This window comes from Python bivittatus, unplaced genomic scaffold (genome assembly GCF_059951505.1).
Source record: "Python bivittatus isolate LINGU-HERP-01145 unplaced genomic scaffold, Pbiv_v1 ctg000410_np1212, whole genome shotgun sequence".
NCBI lineage: Eukaryota > Metazoa > Chordata > Lepidosauria > Squamata > Pythonidae > Python > Python bivittatus.
This window is the reverse complement of record NW_028277067.1, coordinates 856,391-875,850: the sequence shown is the minus strand read 5'-3', so window position 1 is coordinate 875,850 and position 19,460 is coordinate 856,391. Positions and strand designations below refer to the sequence as shown.

Below are 19,460 nucleotides of genomic sequence, written 5' to 3'. Positions count from 1 at the left end.
ATTTCCCTATAGCATATTTTTTTCTGAATGGAAAGCAAGGTAAAATATATCTTTTCCACAAGGATTTCAGTAATTCCAGTCATTCTACATTTCTGATGACTTTTCTGACTTCTTTAGAGTTCTTAGGTCATAACATTTTATGTATCTTCTACATAGAATTTTGTTGGCAATTGTTCTAATATTTTTGCATTTTTTTTCAAGTACTGTTTTTTATCTGCTTTCTTGTGTTATGGACAGTGGTAACTATTCTTTCTTAATTGAACTGATAGATTACAAATGTTCAAAGATAGTAACATCTTTGAACACAGATGAGGCATATGTAAAATACACATGGGTAAAATGTTAAAAATTAACATAAACCTCTTGAAGTTAGTAATATTTTTCTTAATTTGAATAGCAAATATCAGGCAACAAAATCTATCATTATAAAAGTACATATAAAGCCATACACATTCCCCTTGAGAGGCATCATATTTTTGTGTAACAGAGATACCTGTCTTGGCAAAATATTTCTTTTTTCTCTCATACCTGTTTCAGTAGGGAAGATAAACACTTTTTCCCCACCCATATGGTAGGCAGATATATAATAGCTGTCCTACATCTTTTTTATTGAGTCAAATGGAGGTTGCTTTGGTTCTGCAGAGACTGTTCTTGTGTGTATTTTTGTTGGTTTCAGGTTTGTTAATTTGGTGGGATCTAACTCTGCTTTTGGTGAATTTAGACTGCAAGTAAGACACAGAGAGACAGCAAAATTTCCCCATTTTTAGGGTTTTTCCATTCTAAATTCTGATCAAAATATCACTAGCTATCAATATTTGCTAGGCTGGGAAGATAAGTAGAAAAATGGCCTGGAAACAGTTGAAAAAAAGAGTAAAAGTAAAAAAAGTAAACAGTTAAAAGTAATAGTAAATAGTAAAAAAAATAGTAAAAAAATACTAGGTTCAAGAAACTAGTATTTGATTGAAGGAGAGATTCAAGGTAATAGAACGGTATGGAAGAGACAGAATTAAAGAAAGAAGGAGGAAGCAAGCAAAGTGTAAATGGGAGGCACTCACAAATAGGATTTAGGGCCAAAGAGGAGCATAGAACAAGAGGTCAGATAATCATTGCAAATACTGCATTTGTCATGTTGATTTGCTCTAAACAGTAAAGTGATCGAAAGCTAGAAGGTCAGGATGTGGGCTTTTTTGGTGGCTCAATACTTTTTATTCCACTTGTTTATTTAAGTGTGACTTGCTGCTTCCATGGCATGGGAAGAGAGAACAGATCCAGTGTTGCACAGCTTATATTTACTACAGTAGCATCTGCTGTGGAATTTGGGTTAGAAAATGAGTTGCTGTTTTGTAATGAGTCACAGAGACCATCGCTTTTCTCCTTTCTCACTGAAGCATTTTAAGAGAGATATTGTTTTGCCACTGTTTTTGATGCCATGCAAGAAATTGTTAACATCTTTCTGTGCAGTTGTGCAGTTAAGTAGCTATGCTTGGCTTACTTGTAACCCTGAACCTTCCAAACTTTGGCTCAAGTTTTCTATTTTTATGCTCCATCTTGCAAAAGCAGGAACACAGTTTCATTTCATGTGAATGTACTCTCCTTTCAAAGGAAAACCCAAAGTAAGTAATTTGGATATTATTGGCTACAGAAGTCCAGCCAGTAACCTCTGGTCACTTGGGAGATGTCATTTACCTTTACCTTTCTCACTTCTGATCTTTTTGAAACAACATGAAAAAATGAGAGTGTGAGAAATAGTATACAGTAGAAACAAAGAGTTTATTCTTTTATGTCTATTATGTTACTTCATTTCTCTGAACTGAAGGAAGAGACAGGAGGACATTCTCAGAGAGGCAGGCTGATAGAACTTGCTGCCAAATAAGACATTGTGGGGTCCTCCTTCCCTAGCCACTATATATGGAAGTGCTATACCAATATCTTACCTGGTTTTGTTTAGTTTTTTACATAGGATTCATGGTTGAATATCATTTTGAAAACTTCTCAGACTTTTAATTCTCTAGTATTTTTGTTCATTCTTCTTTTCTACAGTATGGATTTTGGAAGTACTTCCCTGTCTCAAGTTGATGAAGGCTGTATTGGGAATCAAAGCCAAAGTCCTTGTTATATAGAGCATCCTGAGCCAAGTGCTAACAATGGACCATCCTTAAATATCCTAGGTGAGAGTGTTTCTCTCCAGATGGTACTGGTTTATTGGTAGGATACTAAATACAGGGCTCCAAATAATTCACAATAGTTAGCTGAGTTGCATTTTACTAGGTCACAATAATTTTTTATAATATGCAAAAGCAGTATGCAGGGTTTGACTTTGGGCATGCAAATCAGTTTTTTCCTGACATTGTAGATCAAATTTTGCTACTTAGTTCCCTTCTTAACTCCATGTATCACAGATCAGTCCAGAAATGTTGTTCCAGTGTTCTGGGATACTGCAAATGGCAGCCCAGCAATAGCCATGCCTCCCCCCAACCCCCCAAAAAGGAAAAGAAACTTAACATGGAGCACAGAGCACTATGACAGAGGAGATGGAATAATAATATTGGATTTAGTGATCAACAAATCTGCCTTCAAATTAGAGTCACCCTTGTGCTCATTTGTCACTCTTAATTCTAGCATCCAGGATAAAACTTGGTTTTATTATTTGTTCTACTTTGTTCTTGCTAGAACAAAATTTATGAGCACTTTTGTTTAAAATTCAGTATTCTTTAAAAGTGTAACTAATATGCACCAATGTTTGTGGTTTTGATACACGTCATTGCTTTGTAACAGTCTAATATTTCTGTAAATTCCCTCCTATTCTGATCAAAAATGAACAAACAGAACCATTTTATTTAGATGGTTTCCATGCTAGATAATGAAAGGATGGGTTTTCTTTTCTTTTTTTCTTTTTACTTCCTTTTGATCCAAGGACCAACTCAGAATGGACTGCATCTTGGAATGGTTTATTTCAGAAGCTTTATATCTAGTCCTCAATGTAAGGCATGAAATCTCTGCAAAATCCTATGTACTACTAAGTAAAATTGCTATCTTTGAAAACCCTACCTGAACCTTGTTTTATTTCTAGGTGTTTAACAAAAAGGATTTCTAGGTCTATATTTTTAAAGCAAGAGGTGGTGTGTATGCATGTATGGCATTAAGCACATGGATACTGCTTTTTTCCGTTGAAATCATTCATGCATGTGCAAAACTGCTCTGTAATTTTTTCTTAAGAATTTCTTAACTGGATTTATTGACTTATGAGCAAACGTCAGGATGCGTACTAATATTTCAGTTTAGGAAAAACTAAATTGAAACTAAAACTAAACCTATACAGATGTTTATGCGTCTATACATTATGCTCCCCTAACGACCACAATTGGGACTGGAATCTTGATAGTTGAACAAAGTGATTGTTAAGCAAGATGCCCATGAGACTGTTTCACTCAACAACCACAATCCGGGCACTCCCACTTGTGGTTGTTAAGCAATCTCCTGGGTCGTTAACCGGAGGAAGTGAAAGAGCTGTCTGCTGAAGGATTTCAGCTCAGTGTGGAGCTGAAATCCTGCAGGCAGCTCTGAGAGTGAAAGGGTTGCCTACCAGATGGTTTCAGCTCCAGTGGAAATCCTCCCAGCAGGCAGCCCTTTTGCTCTCAAACGTTGCTAAAGCCCACTGAAGGGTTTGCCCTCCCCTCCGTGGATGAAGGGGAAATCCTTCCTGGGGCTAGAGGAACAGAGCTCAAATCTTGAGGATCTGACCTCTGCTCCTGCAAGCCGCTGAGAGGGGAGGAGAAACCTCTCAGCGGAGTGCAAGTACGGAACTCAAATCTTCAAGAATTGAGCTCCATTCCCGCACACCGCTGAGAGGTTTCCCTCCGTCCCCTCCTCTTGCAATCTTTCCTGCATTGAGTTTCTGGGGAAGCCGGCAGAGAAGATTGCAAATGGCGATCACATGATTGTGGGGCACTTGGCAACCAGTTGTAAATGCGAGCCGGATTTTAAGTGCCCAAAATGTGGCCGTGGGGGGGTGGCATGACATTTTATGATGGCCAGAAGTGTTTTATAGGCCGCAAAGCATAGTTTCCGAGGCCATCATAATTTTGAACCATTGTTAAACAAATGGTCGTTAAGCGAGGACAACCTGTATTTCGGTTTAGCAAAAACTGAAGGACGGAGGCTTGCTCAGCCAAAAGCTTGCTACTGGTATATTGGCTACTCTGGAGTTAGCAATACATATATTCTTAAGAGAGTGATTTTAGATCTACTTCCTTGTCAAATAAACAGCTTCTCTTCTGAGAAGCTGAAAATAGGGTCAAGATAGCATGAATGGTGTTCTTGGAATGAGAGAGGCCAAGTATTGTTTATCACATATGGTAGTGAATAAAAGCAACAGGGAAGGATGAAATGGAATGTGAGTGATAAATGTCTTACATAAGCTGCTTCTAATTTGTTGACAGAATTTTATTTCTTCTTTTTTTTAGATATGTGTGAAGACTTAGAAGGAAGAAAACTAGGAGGCACAAATGATACCCAAACTGTCACTGAAAATTTGGAAATTGTTGAGGAAAATATGACTGTCAAAAAGAAACAGGATATACCTTTTCTGGATACCTGTATGGAACAATCTAACATGGATCATGGTTTTAGTTACATACAGGATCATAGTTCTTCCTCATTATGCAGGATAGCACAAGTACAATTGGTTGGTGAAACCATGAAGATGACTACAAATGAACAGACAGATGATGATGCAGAAAAAACTGGCATTGTCCAGTCTGCTGGAAATACACCAATTGTATGTGAAAATAAGGAACAGCAGCTACAATCCCAGACTATGCCTGACAGTCCTCTGAGTGAAAGATCTGGAAAGAAACTGATGCAGAGCATTAAGAAAGTCAATGAGTGGTTTTCTAAAAGCAAGGAAATCCTTTCTTCTAGTTCACTGCTGGATGTTTGCAGTGAAGAGCTTGATCAGGATGCAGATCCAGATATGTCAGATGCTGACTCTTGTATCTCCCAGAAGACAGAACAGATGGAAAATCAAGGGGAATTCACAAACATGGGTGGAGATGAAAGGCCTTTGTCCAAACTAGCTGCCTCTAAAATTGTTGACAAAATATTTGGAAGAACATATAAGAGGGAACGCAAAGTGACCCCCCCTAGAAATGACAATGGAACAATCCAGATCCAAGCAGAGGAAATCACTGCTTTGAACACACATTCCTGTAATACATCCATGAGAAAGATATTCACACGAAAGAGAAAGGCTACATCAGATGTTACACCCAAGGATTTCAACAAGAGACAGAATGTTAAAGCAAGCAATAAGAAATCAGTTGAGGAAAAAGAAGACCCGGGTTTGGAAAACAGTGACCAAGCCTTTGATATTGTTGATAAATCCCCAGCAGAACAAACAGAAGCTGATTTTTCAGTAACACTCTGTGTTGAGGAAGGAGTATCCATATTGAAAGCAGATGGAGGTAAACAAGCTCAAAGTGAATGCCACACATTGCCGGAATTAAACCTTACAAATATGAAGAACAAAAGTAATTTGAACAAGAGAAGCAAAGAATTAATGAAACCACTTGGCAAATTGCAGGTGTTGAGGAATAGAAGCCCTATGCTGTCTGAGAAGACCAAGACAGATCTAGATAGTAAGGAGCTGAAAGAAGTGAGTCCAGGCCAGATGCAAGTTAGATGGAGCAGGAGGCTTCAGTTGCTCACAGGAGAAACCAGGAGACAAAGTGAGCCAACCAAGAGAAAAAGAAATGTGGATGAAAGAGAGCAGAAACAACCTTTTTCTTTTTCAGGAAGGATGCCATCTTCCTCTGTGGCAGAAGATGACTCTTATGTGCTGCAGGACAATCTGCAGAAGGCGAAGTCTTGGTCAGATGCAAGCATGATTGATAAGCTGTACCTATGTGATACAGATATGACTTATGCTAACCATGAAAACTCTTCTCATGTGATTGGAACTGTAAAAGATATTCTGAATACTGAACAGACTGTAGACAGCCATAGTGCAGATTCCCAAGGCAGAAGCTCACTCTTGCAGATTCATCCTGGAGAGGTAGAACAAGCAGCTTCCAAAGATGAGCAGTTCGTAGTTGTGGGTCAACCTGAGAAACATGCAGTGTGTTCTCAAATAATACAGGGTGATGGGATTTGCACAGATAAGTCCCCTGAAACCAATAGTAAAGCTATAGGGACTTGGGAATTGAATCCAGAAACTGATGATAGTGAAATAGATACAGGCTTCATGCAGAATATATTTGGCTGCTGCAAACGCCAGTCATTCTTGCTACATCCAAGTCAAGTAAAGAAATTGGCTATGAATAGTATATATTTGCAAGAGCTGAGCCCTGACAAAGTAAAAGATGATAAAGATGGAACACATGAAGAGAAATGTGATGTTGTTTCCTGTGAGGTGAATAAAAGTATTTCTGTCCAAACACCAATGTCTTGTACCCCCAGTTTTTCTGAACATAAGAATAGAACTGAGTACCTCCAGCTTGCCTCGCCAGTTCCATTTCTTGATTGTCCATCCATATCTGTGCAATTAGTTGCCAGAAATGGAGAAGGTGGAAGTCAACCAGAAAGTAAAGAACCAATAGGTGAAGAAAGACAGTCTCCAGGGTTAGAGAGAGAAACTGAAAGTCCAGATGATAGCAATGGAAGTCTGAATGTCTGGAAAAACAGCAATTTGCATGATACAAGTTTAAGCCATATTAATGGGAGAAGTTCTAGTTCAGTCCAGTTTCAAAAAGCAGAATCCAAAGGTACTGAAAACAAAAGATTGGAACTGAGTCCTCAGACAGAATTAATGCAGCAACATTCTTTAACTTGTCTGCCACTATTACCTGGATTCATCCATGCTGAAAAGAAAAAGAACCTCATGGAAGAAAAGCAACTGAACAGTGGCACAGAAGAAGCTGTTGATATTTCTAGCACTGGTGGGGTTAAGAGCTTGATTCCTAGACCGAACTTAGAATTATGTACTGAGGAGGAGCACCATCACTCTGAACTGTTGTCAGAGACACCAGACAACTTGCTGGACCCATCCACCAAAAATAAAGAGGGTTCACCAAACCTTTGGGATATAAGTGACATCTCAGCCATGCCTGCTAAAACAGACAAGCAAACCACTAATGGGACAGACCTGGATAGCAGAAACAAATGCAGTTTCATATTGAAGAGACAGGACTTTGTTTTTACTCGCCGCAAATTGCTACAGAAGCTGCCATCCTCAGAAGAGGAGGATTCCAGTGGAGATGAAAAACTGCCTTGCTTTCAGGCATTAATAAATATGCAAAGCACACTAGCACAATCAGTGAAAGAGAAGGAGACACCAGCAGAGATGCTAGCATCAAAGAGCAGCAGCAGAAGTTGTCTCATACACAAAGAGGAGGTTATCTGCCCAAGCCAGGAATCAGAGTGCTCTGTGAATTTGTTTTCCTCCCAGTCAAATGTATCTGTGGACTCTGGCAAACCTTGTAATTCAAGGGATATAATCCCGGTCTCTAATTCCAGAGAGAATTTGCCCAGTCTCAGTGGGAATAAGAAAGACAGTTCACCCAGTGATGAAGTCCCTAGTGATACTAGGCAACTGAAATATGGGCAAGAAGAATGTGCACATTCAGAATCCAATTTAGGTACAAAACTGCAATTGCAAATATTAGCTAGATTTGCTTTATTTTTAAATGCCCATCTGCAACTTCAAATATTTGTACTTTTGCTTCTAGCTCCAATGGAAAAAAAAAGGATTTTTCCTGCTGTTTTTTATGAATTAACCCAGGGATTCTCAAACTTTACAAGATCATGATCCCCTAAAATAATACATCAATTTGTTTTGCCCATCAAATAAAATCAAGAGAGGTTGGAGCAAGAAATAAATATATTACTTTTATTAATTGCATTTTACAATGCAACAATGATGACAATGATGATAACAAAACAATGATGGTACTGTACAACTTTATAAAATAAAAAAACCAAGTTTAAACCATCATTTTTTTTAATTGAAAGGATTAACTTTTTTACTTTTGCATAATTACTGAAATCTGGGTTTCATTTTTGAGACAGCAACTCTCATTTCTTATTCCATATTCATTTTTAATCGGTATTTGCTCTTTCTATCAATAACTGTAAAAATATTGTCTCACAGAAATAGGATGTTGCAAGTGTAATTATGTACTCATGTTGCACATAACTTTTCTACTAGCTAGCATGTCAATTGAAATTCCTAAAAAGTTTGTCAAACGCTGAAAACAGTATTCATTGTAATTCATATTTTTTGATTAATTCTAATTTTAATCTGAATTTTATTTTGATTGTTTTCCTTTACTATGCTATCAAGTGAATTGGTGACTAGATTATTTTTGTCTATTATTACGTCTTCATGTCAGTGTTGACTCCCGATGCCTGCCTGGACAAGTCCCTGCAGTTTTCTTGGCAACATTTTTTAGAAGTGGTTTTCCATTGCCTCCTTCTTAGGGCTGAGAGAAGTGACTGGCCCAAGGTCACCCAGCTGGCTTTGTGCCTAAGGCGGGACTAGAACTCACAAGTCTCCCGGTTTCTAGCCTGGTGCCTTAACCTCTACAAACCGCCTCTATTTTATTTTATTTTTATTTTATTTTATTTTATTTTATTTATTTTGACATGACAGATTTTATGAAAATTTTGTGAAAGAATTAAAATTTCATTTCCAAATAATGTTCTATGACAAATACATAATAGTAACTTACAATATTTTTGGTGCTTCATAGAACTCATGCTTCTGTTAAGAAAAGGAAGCAGCTGGAATTTGTAAGCTTAGTAATACTCAAACATCCAAGCTTGATTACCTGAAGCCTTTTTTTTTTTAAAGTGAGTTCCCAATCTCGAAGTTGTATATGCCACCTTGGGGCCATTAGTTTGAGAATCCCTGAATTAAAGCGTGTCTCTCTGTCCATTGAAGTATTTCATTTGGCTGTGTGCTTTTATCGTTTTTGAATGCCCATGAAGAATCCTGTTTTAATACATTTTGCATTCTGCATTTCAGAAGTTAACTGACTGTTTTTAGTACAGACATACACAAAATGGGAAATGTGCTTTGCTTCAAGATCAGAAGAAAACAGCCTCATTGAAATATTTCATTTGAACACTGAGTTGGATGTGTTCTGCTGGAAGTTGAAATATTTCAGGTGTTCCAGCCATAGAAAATGAGAATTCAGAATAAGCCTCTTGCTTCATTGTTTTCACTCTAGGGCTACAAAGTAGATGGACAAGTAATCCATGTTGCTGCTCCCTGCCAACCAGCTGGCAGTAAAAATGTTAATGAGGATTTTAAAAAAATGTTTTAAAAAGTTATCTGGTTGGTCAGTTTGGAATTTGGGTGGCAAGTAGCATTCAGCATGAACTGCTGTCCCCCTTTACTTTCTATGTATGTACCAGCATCAGGTTCACAGGCATAAGCCTAGCAAAAAACAACAGCCTGTGTGACTGTTTGTGTTTTATGACTATTGAAACAGGGCTGTAGCTTTATTGTTGCTTCAATAATAAAGAAACATTACAGTACAGCTAAAAAGAAAAAAATATTGCCTCAGGCTTTAAAAGCTCAGTATTAGTAGGATGCAAAAGTGTGCAAATGAACTCCAACCATCATTTATTTATTTATTTACTAAATTTATATGCTGTCCAACTCCTGACAATTCAACTCTGACTTCCTTCTAGCAAAGAATTTAACAGTATTTTTTCTAGACATGCAGCTGAGAGCAGTTGTCTCCAACTTATTCTCTTTCTCTGCAAAAGAATCAGCAGAACAGTCTATAATAACTTTTCAATTCTGAGTTACATGTTTAGTAACTATTACTAACTATTACTTTGCCCCAGCATTCCAGCCTCCCTGCTAAATCATCCCATCCAAATGCAACCCAATAGCAGCAGGGTCATGACCAAACCCTAATGCTATGCTGGCTAGGTTAGAAAAAATTAAAAAGCAACAACAGTAGTCCATTGCTGTTCACATACTAAGCCAAAGATACATAATGTTATGGCTTAGCACAGTGATGGTAAACTTTTTGGGCTCGGCATATCAAACATTTGGAAAATGCCTAACTCGACTCTGCTGGCATGTCACCACCCCTCCACCCCAAACAGAAGAGAAACAATTCTTTACATATTCATGTATTTTAAAAAAAATACAGTCCAATCGTGTGGTGCTATGTATTATATAAAGAAATGTCAAATAATTAGAAAAATGAAATACAAGTAAAACAAACTCAGGTTCTTTGGTAACTCAGACACGAAGAACTGTTGTTGGGTGTTGGTGAATGCTGGTGTGTCACCCAAAACATCGTGGCGTGTCTCCTTTGACACGCATGTCTTAGGTTTGCCATCACTGGCTTATCACAATGTGTAAATCAACCCATGTTAAATATGGGAAAAATTGGCTGAGTCTCTGCTGAATCAGTCTAAGTCAGACTTGTAATAACTTTAATAAAATCAAACCCATATAGGTTGAAGCCACTCATAAAGATATAGATGTTATGTAAACATAGCATAGAGGAACTTTGCTGCTTTGGGGGTTTGGCTCAATTTCCTTTTCAGTTTTTGTTTTGTTTTGTTTATTCCTTGCTTGCCTAACATTGAGTAACCTCAGTACCTAAATAGCTGCTTTGTCACATAGGATGTTTCACTGCTTATCCATCTGCATGGTCTAAGTTCAGATGCTGCAGGAAAGCTGGAGTTCTGCAGGTTGTTAACTTCCCCATCTTGTTGCTCTTTCAATAAGCTTCCCACTCCCAGTTCAAGAATTGTTTGCTCTCTCTCTTATTCTCTGTGAAACATTTTTGTTTTTGGAAGGTGAAGAAACTATGTCCTATGCCAGTGAAGCAAGCCATCTGGAAGATTCATTAGGTCTACTCTCCCAGAGTGAAATTCTCACCACACAGGTATGGGTTTGTATGCTTTCAAGCATGACTTTGAAGAACTAATGCATGTGAATTGCTACATAAGATTATATGAGAGAGGAGCTACTGTATAAAGAGGAGGTTGCAATGAGCCTGAGTGATTTGAGAAGGGTTAGTTAAGATGATGAAAGGTTTGAAAATTCATTTGGGTAGTAGTACAAAGAGCTGCATATGTTTAGTCTGTTAAAGAGTAGATAAGAAGGGGACATGACAATGACATTCAAATATCAGAAATATTCCCGTGGAGAAGAAAGAGAAAAAACTCATTCTGATCTGCGAAAGGAGATTCTTTTACTTTTGGCTCGGACTATTTTTTTTTCCTTAGCAGTTCTTCTTGGACCTTTTCTTCAACACTCTCATTTATTCTGGCCAGTGACCTTAATAAAGATGTCCTCTTCTCACAATTAAATTAGTCAGAAGTAGATGGGGAGAGTGATATGGTCTCACCAGGGGACCATAGGAGTCTCATTGCCCAGGGAAGTTGTTTCTGCTCCATCATTCCCCTTCTATCAGCCACAGCCATACCCAACTCTGGCCATGGAAAACCATGCTGCAGCTGGGATGTTGGAGTGACATGGGGTTTGCTGCACAGTTCAGTGTTTAGCAGGAGGCAGAAATAAAATGCTAGCAAAATGCTATTAGAATATTAGAGGGGGTCTAAAAGATGTCAATCCCCTCAGGAGACTAGAAGCAAGGGATCTCAGATTGTCCTGAAGTAGAGGCCTTGTGAACCAGTAGCTTCATTTGCTTTTTTTTTTTTTTTTGCTAAGTACAGTAGTTCAACAAAGAATAGGAGCCAGTTAAGACAAAAGCTTCTCTCACACATACCGTAAGTTCTATTCTCTACCCAAGGAAACCATGCCGATGGTGCTGGTTGGTGTCTAGGTGAGATTATAACCCTGATGATAACAGCAAAGGAAATAAGTTATAGAAAGGCCAGAACTTTGATGTTGTGTGCACACAATCTGCTCCTGAAGTATAAACAATTTGGGAAGGGCATCAATAAGTTTCCTCTTTCAGCTGAGTTATTTGCAGACTCACCAACAATTGGTTGGTATGTATTGTCAAAGGCTTTCACGGCCGGCATACAATGGCTGGTGTGGGTCTTCCGGGCTGTGTGGCCGCGTTCTGGAAGTTTTGTTTCCTAACGTTTCGCCAGCACTTGTGACTGGCATCTTCAGAGTGCAGGAGCACAGACAGGAGCAGTTCTCTCTGTGCCCAGGGTGATGTGACCCTTTTGTGGGTATTTATAGAGATCTGAGGGGAGCATCCATACCAGGATAAAAGAACACGAAAGACACTGCAGACTACAGCAACCAGAAAAATCTGCAGTAGCTGAACATGCTCTCAAGCACACTGGATACAAAATCCTATTTGAAAACACAGAGATACTGGACAACACCAACAGCCACTATACCAGGCTATACCGGGAACCCATTGAGATTCACAAACACCAGCAGAGTTTCAATAAAAAAAAAGAGGAGAGTCTAAAAATCAACAAAACCTGGCTACCAATCCTGAAAAATACAGCCTGCAAAAGGTCAACGAACTCAGCTCAACCACCAGGACATGTGAACAGTTCACACAATGAACTTGCTAATCACCCCCAGCAGCCCCTCGTTAACAATTCAATAGAAGAAAAAACCCTGCCTAATCCCCAGGAAGATACACACAGATTCTGACACCAAAACAAGCAGCCACTCAGTAACCCAAGCCCCCCACACACACACCCAATCCCCCCCATCCCCCCCCCGATCTCTATAAATACCCACAAAAGGGTCACATTTTGGGCACAGAGAGAACTGCTCCTGTACTCTGAAGATGCCAGTCACAGGTGCTGGCGAAACGTTAGGAAACAAAACTTCCAGAACACGGCCACACAGCCCGGAAGACCCACACCGGCCAATTGGTTGGTAGTTTTCAGCTAGGGCTCCAATGTACAGTCTACAGTAATAATTTATGGACTGCATTGGGGCATTGGTCAGCTTCTCAGACAAGCACTTTCTTGGGAATAAACTGCTTGATAATTTTCTCACCCTACTGTTGATGGAAAATAAAGAAAAAAAGAAGGCCTACTCCTGGCACGTAAGAAGGAAGATAACGAGAAGGCATCTAGTTCATTTCACAGTTAGGAATATGGTAGGGATCCTTCTTTCATCTCACTAGATCTTTTGCATCACAGTGACTTTTCCCGGCCCCCACACCCTCCCAGTCTGCAAACTACCACTGCTAAAATCATTTGTGACCAACAAGCAACATGAAGGCACATATCAATTACCAAGGGTGGGATCATGGTCTCAGGCCCTTAGCATGAGGCCATATTTCTAATGATATGTGTAAGGCAAATCTGTGATTAGTATCTGCCAATATCAGACGATTGAGTTGTCAATATCTTTCTCAGGTGATCTTTCCATTCTACAATGTTTCACAATCTTTTCTAGCTGTTTACAAACTTACAGACTTCAGCAATGCCTAGGTTCTGTTCTCACTTTCAGGAGAACAAAGCAAAAGATACTTCCATGACTCCTTGAGTCAAATGTCTTCTATATCCTTTCCTGCAATATCTGAATACAATTCATGTTGATAGCATTTGACTGATTGCTTTGATTCTCACTCAGAGATGAGTGTTCACCTATCATGGAAGTTGCCTGATGCTTAGCTTGGTCAGATGAGTGGGGGAGATCTGTTAGTGCAGAAGCTTCATAGCTGGAAGTTTTTATTGCTGATACACACTGGATAATTGAGAAAGCCAAAGAATGTCAAAAAGAAGTCAATATGTGCTTCATTACTTATAGAAAGGTGTTCAGTTGTGTTGATTACATCAAGCTGTGGAATGTGCTCAGAAAAATGGGACTCCCAGAACATCTCATTGTCCTCATGAGAAAGCCACAGTATGGACAGGACGTGGTGAAACAGACTGGCTCCAGGTTAGCAAGACTATGGCAAGACTGTATACTCTCCCCTTATTTATTCAACTTATATATAGAATATACAGTATATTGAGGGAACCTGGATTGGAAGATGAGCATGATTATAAAATTGGAGGAAGAAACATCAATAACCTGTGCTATGCTGATGACGCTACCCTGATAGCTGAAAATGCAAAGGATCTGCAAGCTCTAGTAATAAAAGTCAAGGAGTACTTACACACTTTGTACACTTGCACAAAGTCAGGGATCTTGTAGGATTAGATTCAGGTGTATGATTAACCAATTATACCAAGCAGGTGCTAAGGTATTAATTTCATATGTAGGTTGAAACACAGTCATTAACTGAAACAGAAACAGCTGTGTAGGAGGCTTAAAACTGGCTGAGGAACAGCCAAACTCTGCTACTAAGGTGAGGTTGTGGAAGACAGTTTCATGTCACAGGTCATACACCATGGCAAGACTGAGCACAGCAACAAGACACAAGGTAGGCATACAGCATCAGCAAGGTCTCTCCCAGGCAAAAATGTCAAAGCAGACTGGGGTTTCAAGATATGCTGTTCAAGCTCTTTTGAAGAAGCACAAAGAAATGGGCAATGTTGAGGACCATAGACGCAGTGGTCGGCCAAGGAAACTTAATGCAGCAGATGGAAGACACATCATGCTTGCTTCCCTTCAACATCAGAACGTGTCCAACAGTGCCATCAGTACAGAACTGGCAAAAACCAGTGGGACCCAGGTACACCCACCTACTGTCCGGAGAAGTCTGGCCAGAAGTGGTCTTCGTTGAAGAATTGTGGTCAAAAGCCATACCTCCAATGTGGGAACAAGGCTAAGTGACTCAACTATGCACAAAAACATAGGAACTGAGGTGCAGAAAAACGGCAGCAGGTGCTCTGGACTGATGAGTCAAAATTGGAAATATTTGGCTGTAGCAGGAGGCAGTTTGTTTGCCGAAGGGCTGGAGAGTGGTACAATCATGAGTGTCTGTAGGCAACAGTGAAGCATGGTGGAGGTTCCTTGCAAGTTTGGGGCTGCATTTCTGCAAATGGAGTTGGAGATTTGGTCAGGATCAATGGTGTCCTCAAATACAGGCAGATACTTATCCATCATGCCATACCATCAGGGAGGCGTGTGATTGGCCCCAAATTTATTCTGCAGCAGGACAACGACCCCAAACATACAGCCAAGGTCATTAAGAACTATCTTCAGCGTACAGAAGGACAAGGAGTCCTGGAAGTGATGGTTTGGCCCCCACAGAGCCCTGATCTCAACATCATCAAGTCTGTCTCGAAGTACATGAAGAGACAGAAGGATTTGAGGCAGCCTACATGCACAGGAGATCTGTGGTTCGTTCTCCAAGATGTTTGGAACAACCTACCTGCTGAGTTCCTTCAAAAACTGTGTGCAAGTGTACCTAGAAGAATTGATGCTGTTTTGAAAGCAAAGGGTGGTCACACCAAATATTGATTTGATTGGGGTTTTTCTTCTGTTCACTCACTTTGCATTTTGTAAATTGATAAACATAAGCAATTACAGTATATATTTTTGAAAGCATTCTTACTTTACAGCATTTTTTCACACCTGCCTAAAACTTTTGCACAGTACTCTGTGTGTGTGTGTATGATTTATATTAATTTTATCATATTTTATACTGTTTTTATTGTATTTTAACTAATATTTATTTGTTGTTTTATTGTAAACCGCCCAGAGTCACTTCCTTGTGAGATGGTGGTATCTAAATTCGAAATATAAATAAATTTAATATATTAATTCTTAGAGTTTTATTTGTCTGTTTATTTTCTTTTGTTTGCTTTGATAATAGAACTTAATTAGTTTACCTGTAGGATAGAGTGTATGTATATTACCATTTAAAAAATTAGTTTTTGTTCATTGTTTTCTAGGTTTTTTTTTTTAATTATAATGAAAAATATTGTCTCTGACCAAAGGAAAAGGGAATGTTGATCTTATTTTGAGTCATTCCTCCACAGTACATGTGGGTATACTTATTTTGCAATTTAAGGCAGGCTGCAAGATCCTCTGACTTTTAAGTTTTAAATCAGAATTTGAGTCCTGAAAATGTTTTTCTGAGCTAAGCAACTCATCTCCCTTCTTGATATTGATTTTGATAGTGAGTATTGTCAGCCAGAATTATGAGTAGAGTTGCAGGTTTATCATGTTCTTTGTTTTCCTGTTATGTAAGATCTTTTCCACATGGGAGTATTAATCAGACTTAATTAGAATTGCCCTAGCTTTTGGGCTGAGTGACAGGCGTTGCCCTTTTATTTATTTATGCCACTTATATATTGCCATTAACTCAAAATCCCTAGAGTTGTTAGCATTAACTAATGAGATACAATAAGAGACTATGTAGGTGCCATGCATACCACCCAGGGGAAGCACCATAGTTAATAAGATCTCCCCTGTGTTCTATTCTTTCCTGTTTGTAGCAAAGGGATGCTATGCAAAATAACTTAAAGAAACTGCAGCAGAAGATGGCTATCATTGAGGCTGTCCTCAAACAGGGAACCCAGAGTCTTGGCCCTGAAGGATGGCCACAGGAAGGGGAGGAAACTGATTTCAACAGAGAACAGACAGGAGCAAGAAAGGGTGAGTTGGCAGTGTTCTGAAGCTTTTCCTTCAAAAAATATTCCTGAGAATTTAGAAACCTCTTCCTACCTATAAAACGGTAACAAAAAATAACTTATGTCTGTAGAAGAGAATATGTGTAGCTGTTTTTATTGCAGAATATTCTGTTGTGATTTTCATTTTTAAATAGAATATTCTGTTGTGATTTTATGTATAAAATACATACATTTTTGAAGTACAGAGAAATATTAAATCCTCAGTTATTTGTTGGGTTTAGTATCTTGCTTTGCTGTTACAAAATACTTAGTGGGACAGGGAAATTACCCTATACACTGTGTAGAAATTAAGCATCCACCAGGAAATGCCTCAAATCTGGGAGAAGCAATACATTCTAGGTGCCCTCTGTTTACTGCCTTCTGGCAGTTTTATGTCTACTCTTTAATTCTAAACACAATCCTAATTCTAAATTCTAATTTCTATGCACTATAATACCATGATATGGATTGCTACTGATGAATTATAGAGTTAATTTTGTTTTCTTACAGTGGAGTTTATGAACATTAACTCTGAGTTCTGTTGCCATGGCAGTGGTTTTAAAATGGGTTCTATTATTGCATTGTTATGATGGCGTATTAGCTAGATGAGGGAAATAAACTAATTTGGTCTTATGAAAGCTACTCCCAGAAATGAACTTGATCCAGGATTTTTCTTTGCAATTCGTTTGAACTGTGCTTCTACAAAGAGATCAGCTTAGTTATCACATCAACAGAAAAGCCAATTATCATTCATAGAGCAACAATACATTACTATAGTGAGATCCCAGATGCTTATATCTTTTGACATTTTATTGAAGCAGAAGAACTATAGCTAGTAGACATAATTAAGAGCCTTCTGCAGAAGGATGGCTCAGGTGAACAGAGCACAAATCTCTGCCAGTTTCAAGGCTCTCTAGGATGCTGCAGTGAGAACCAGATGTAAAATATCAATGAGAACAATAAAGCTGCTTCCAGGAGTTAGAAAAGAACCATTCCAAATAGACAAGATGGACCAAAACTATTAGGACAGCTGGATTCTTCTAAAAGGTTCTGTTTAATAGATTGATTGCCAAATTGCATTGGAATCCCTATAAGAATTCAGTGCCAATAATTTCAGAAGGAGGGTTCTTGCCTATCTCTTACCTACCTCTGTTTATTTGTCAACCCCACCCCACTCCCATAGCCTCTAGGATGGAAGTGGTTCTGGTGAAAAGCAAAACAGCCATAGTAGGTGAACTATGTAGAGATGCTCTGTTTTGCAGTCAACCTTGGGAATGATAAGAATTTGAATTTAATCTCAATCTTGGGAAAGATAAGAGTTTGTAATCCTCATCCTCAATCACCCCCAATCAGCAATTCCATGGCATGGTTGACTAGGTGGAATTAATTTAAGCTTGTACATGACTGGATCTGGTTTGCACTAAATCTAACACTTTGGCTCTCATAAATCTGTGGGTTTTTCTTATATGCTGTTTATGTACAAGTCCATTTATTACTACCTCCCATAAAGTAAGTCTGAAGTAAGGTTTTCTGGGTTTTGAAGCCAGCTGTATTCAGAAAGAATGCTGTGAGAAAAATACATTATTTTTCCTGGACCAACCTTACAGATGAATGTTTTTGTAGCATTCCCAAATCCAATCAAAGCCAATTCCTTAGACTACTATAAATAACAGGTCTGAGTTATTAAATAAGTGAGTGTTAAATCAGTGAAATCAATTAATTAGTTTCCTCTGTACCCAGAAACAGACCTTGTTTGGTCTTTCAGATCAGAATAAAATATTTTGGGTCATCTCATAAAAGCTGCAATAGATTACACCTATTGATAGCATGATTACAAATTACAGTTTGTTCTCTGGGCTATTTAAAAAATATTTTGCTTCTTTCTAATTACTTTCTGGAGAGGGAAAATACTTTAAGGCTATTCAGAGGCAGAATAAATAAGAAGCATTCAAAATAGCAAAGAAAACATTGCCTCAGGTCTTTCTGTTTTTTCCATGTTTCTTCTTCTGTTTTATCATTAGTCCTGCCACATGCATCACCTGACATCTTCTGCTTTTAAAATGTGGTTGAGAATTTGAAGTATAATTTGAGTATTGGGTAGGTCATGTATTGAGCTGCATGCCCAATAAACCATTAAAAGGTAAAAGTTCCACTCAGAATCAAAATCAAATGTGGAACTTTTTCACAATAAATCCGCACAATTTTGAAATTAGATTTAAAAACTGATGTCACTTCAAGACTATTGTCTAAAAGTCACATGACTGAAATGTTGGTTTATGCAAGACATTCTAGAAATAGATTTTCAAACTTGGAAAATAGTAGGTATGCAAGAGGTTCCACTATAAATTAGAATATCTTGTTTTAAGTAGGGATATTGGTTTAGAATCTCAAAATCTGTTTCAAGGGTCCCTCCCCTCTATCACTGAGCTACAGCTGACCAATTTAGTTAAGGCAGGGTCTGATAAAAAATTTATATCAGGCTTCCGGCCAACATCATAAAAAACTCAGTTCCCTTGGTCCACTTTACTTAGCAGCGTTGAGATCCTAATTCAGTGAATTGCTTCTACCTTTTAAAGGGTCATCATTTCCTTCCTGTATACCATGATCAGTTTGCCTCAGATTCTTCACAGGACTGGCTGAAATCAGTTAAAGACATGCTTTGCTATTTTATTTGAGATATTCTAGCATCTCCCAGATAACTTAATGCAAGACCTGACTCTTAAAATGGTTTGCAACCCTTACTTGCGACCATCACTTCTTTAGATGCTGATGAGATACTGACAGAGTTGCAGCTTTTTCTAGTTTGTTGCTTCTAGAAGTTTTGGATCCAACTCAAGTAGCCTTAGGTACCATGGCCAACAACTGGGAATGTTGCAGCTGTACTTGCAAACATCAGGGAGTATTACATAGGGAAGGATGGTTTATAGGCTGGAAATCTAGCATATCTTTATGCAGGGTTTTATTGCCTCACTTTTAGC

The 19,460-nt window shown here is 38.5% G+C and overlaps 1 protein-coding gene across 2 annotated transcripts in view; it reads left to right on the top strand.

Moving 5' to 3' along the window:
• The window catches only part of BRCA1 (BRCA1 DNA repair associated), a 60,923-nt gene that overhangs the window by 27,863 nt on the left and 13,600 nt on the right, over nucleotides 1-19,460 (top strand). For both annotated transcript variants that reach the window (XM_088143324.1, XM_088143325.1), the window contains 4 exons: nucleotides 2,041-2,168; nucleotides 4,464-7,634; nucleotides 10,825-10,913; nucleotides 16,309-16,468. In XM_088143324.1, coding sequence (XP_087999450.1) covers nucleotides 2,041-2,168; nucleotides 4,464-7,634; nucleotides 10,825-10,913; nucleotides 16,309-16,468 — 3,548 coding nt within the window. The remainder of the gene's footprint in view (nucleotides 1-2,040; nucleotides 2,169-4,463; nucleotides 7,635-10,824; nucleotides 10,914-16,308; nucleotides 16,469-19,460) is intronic.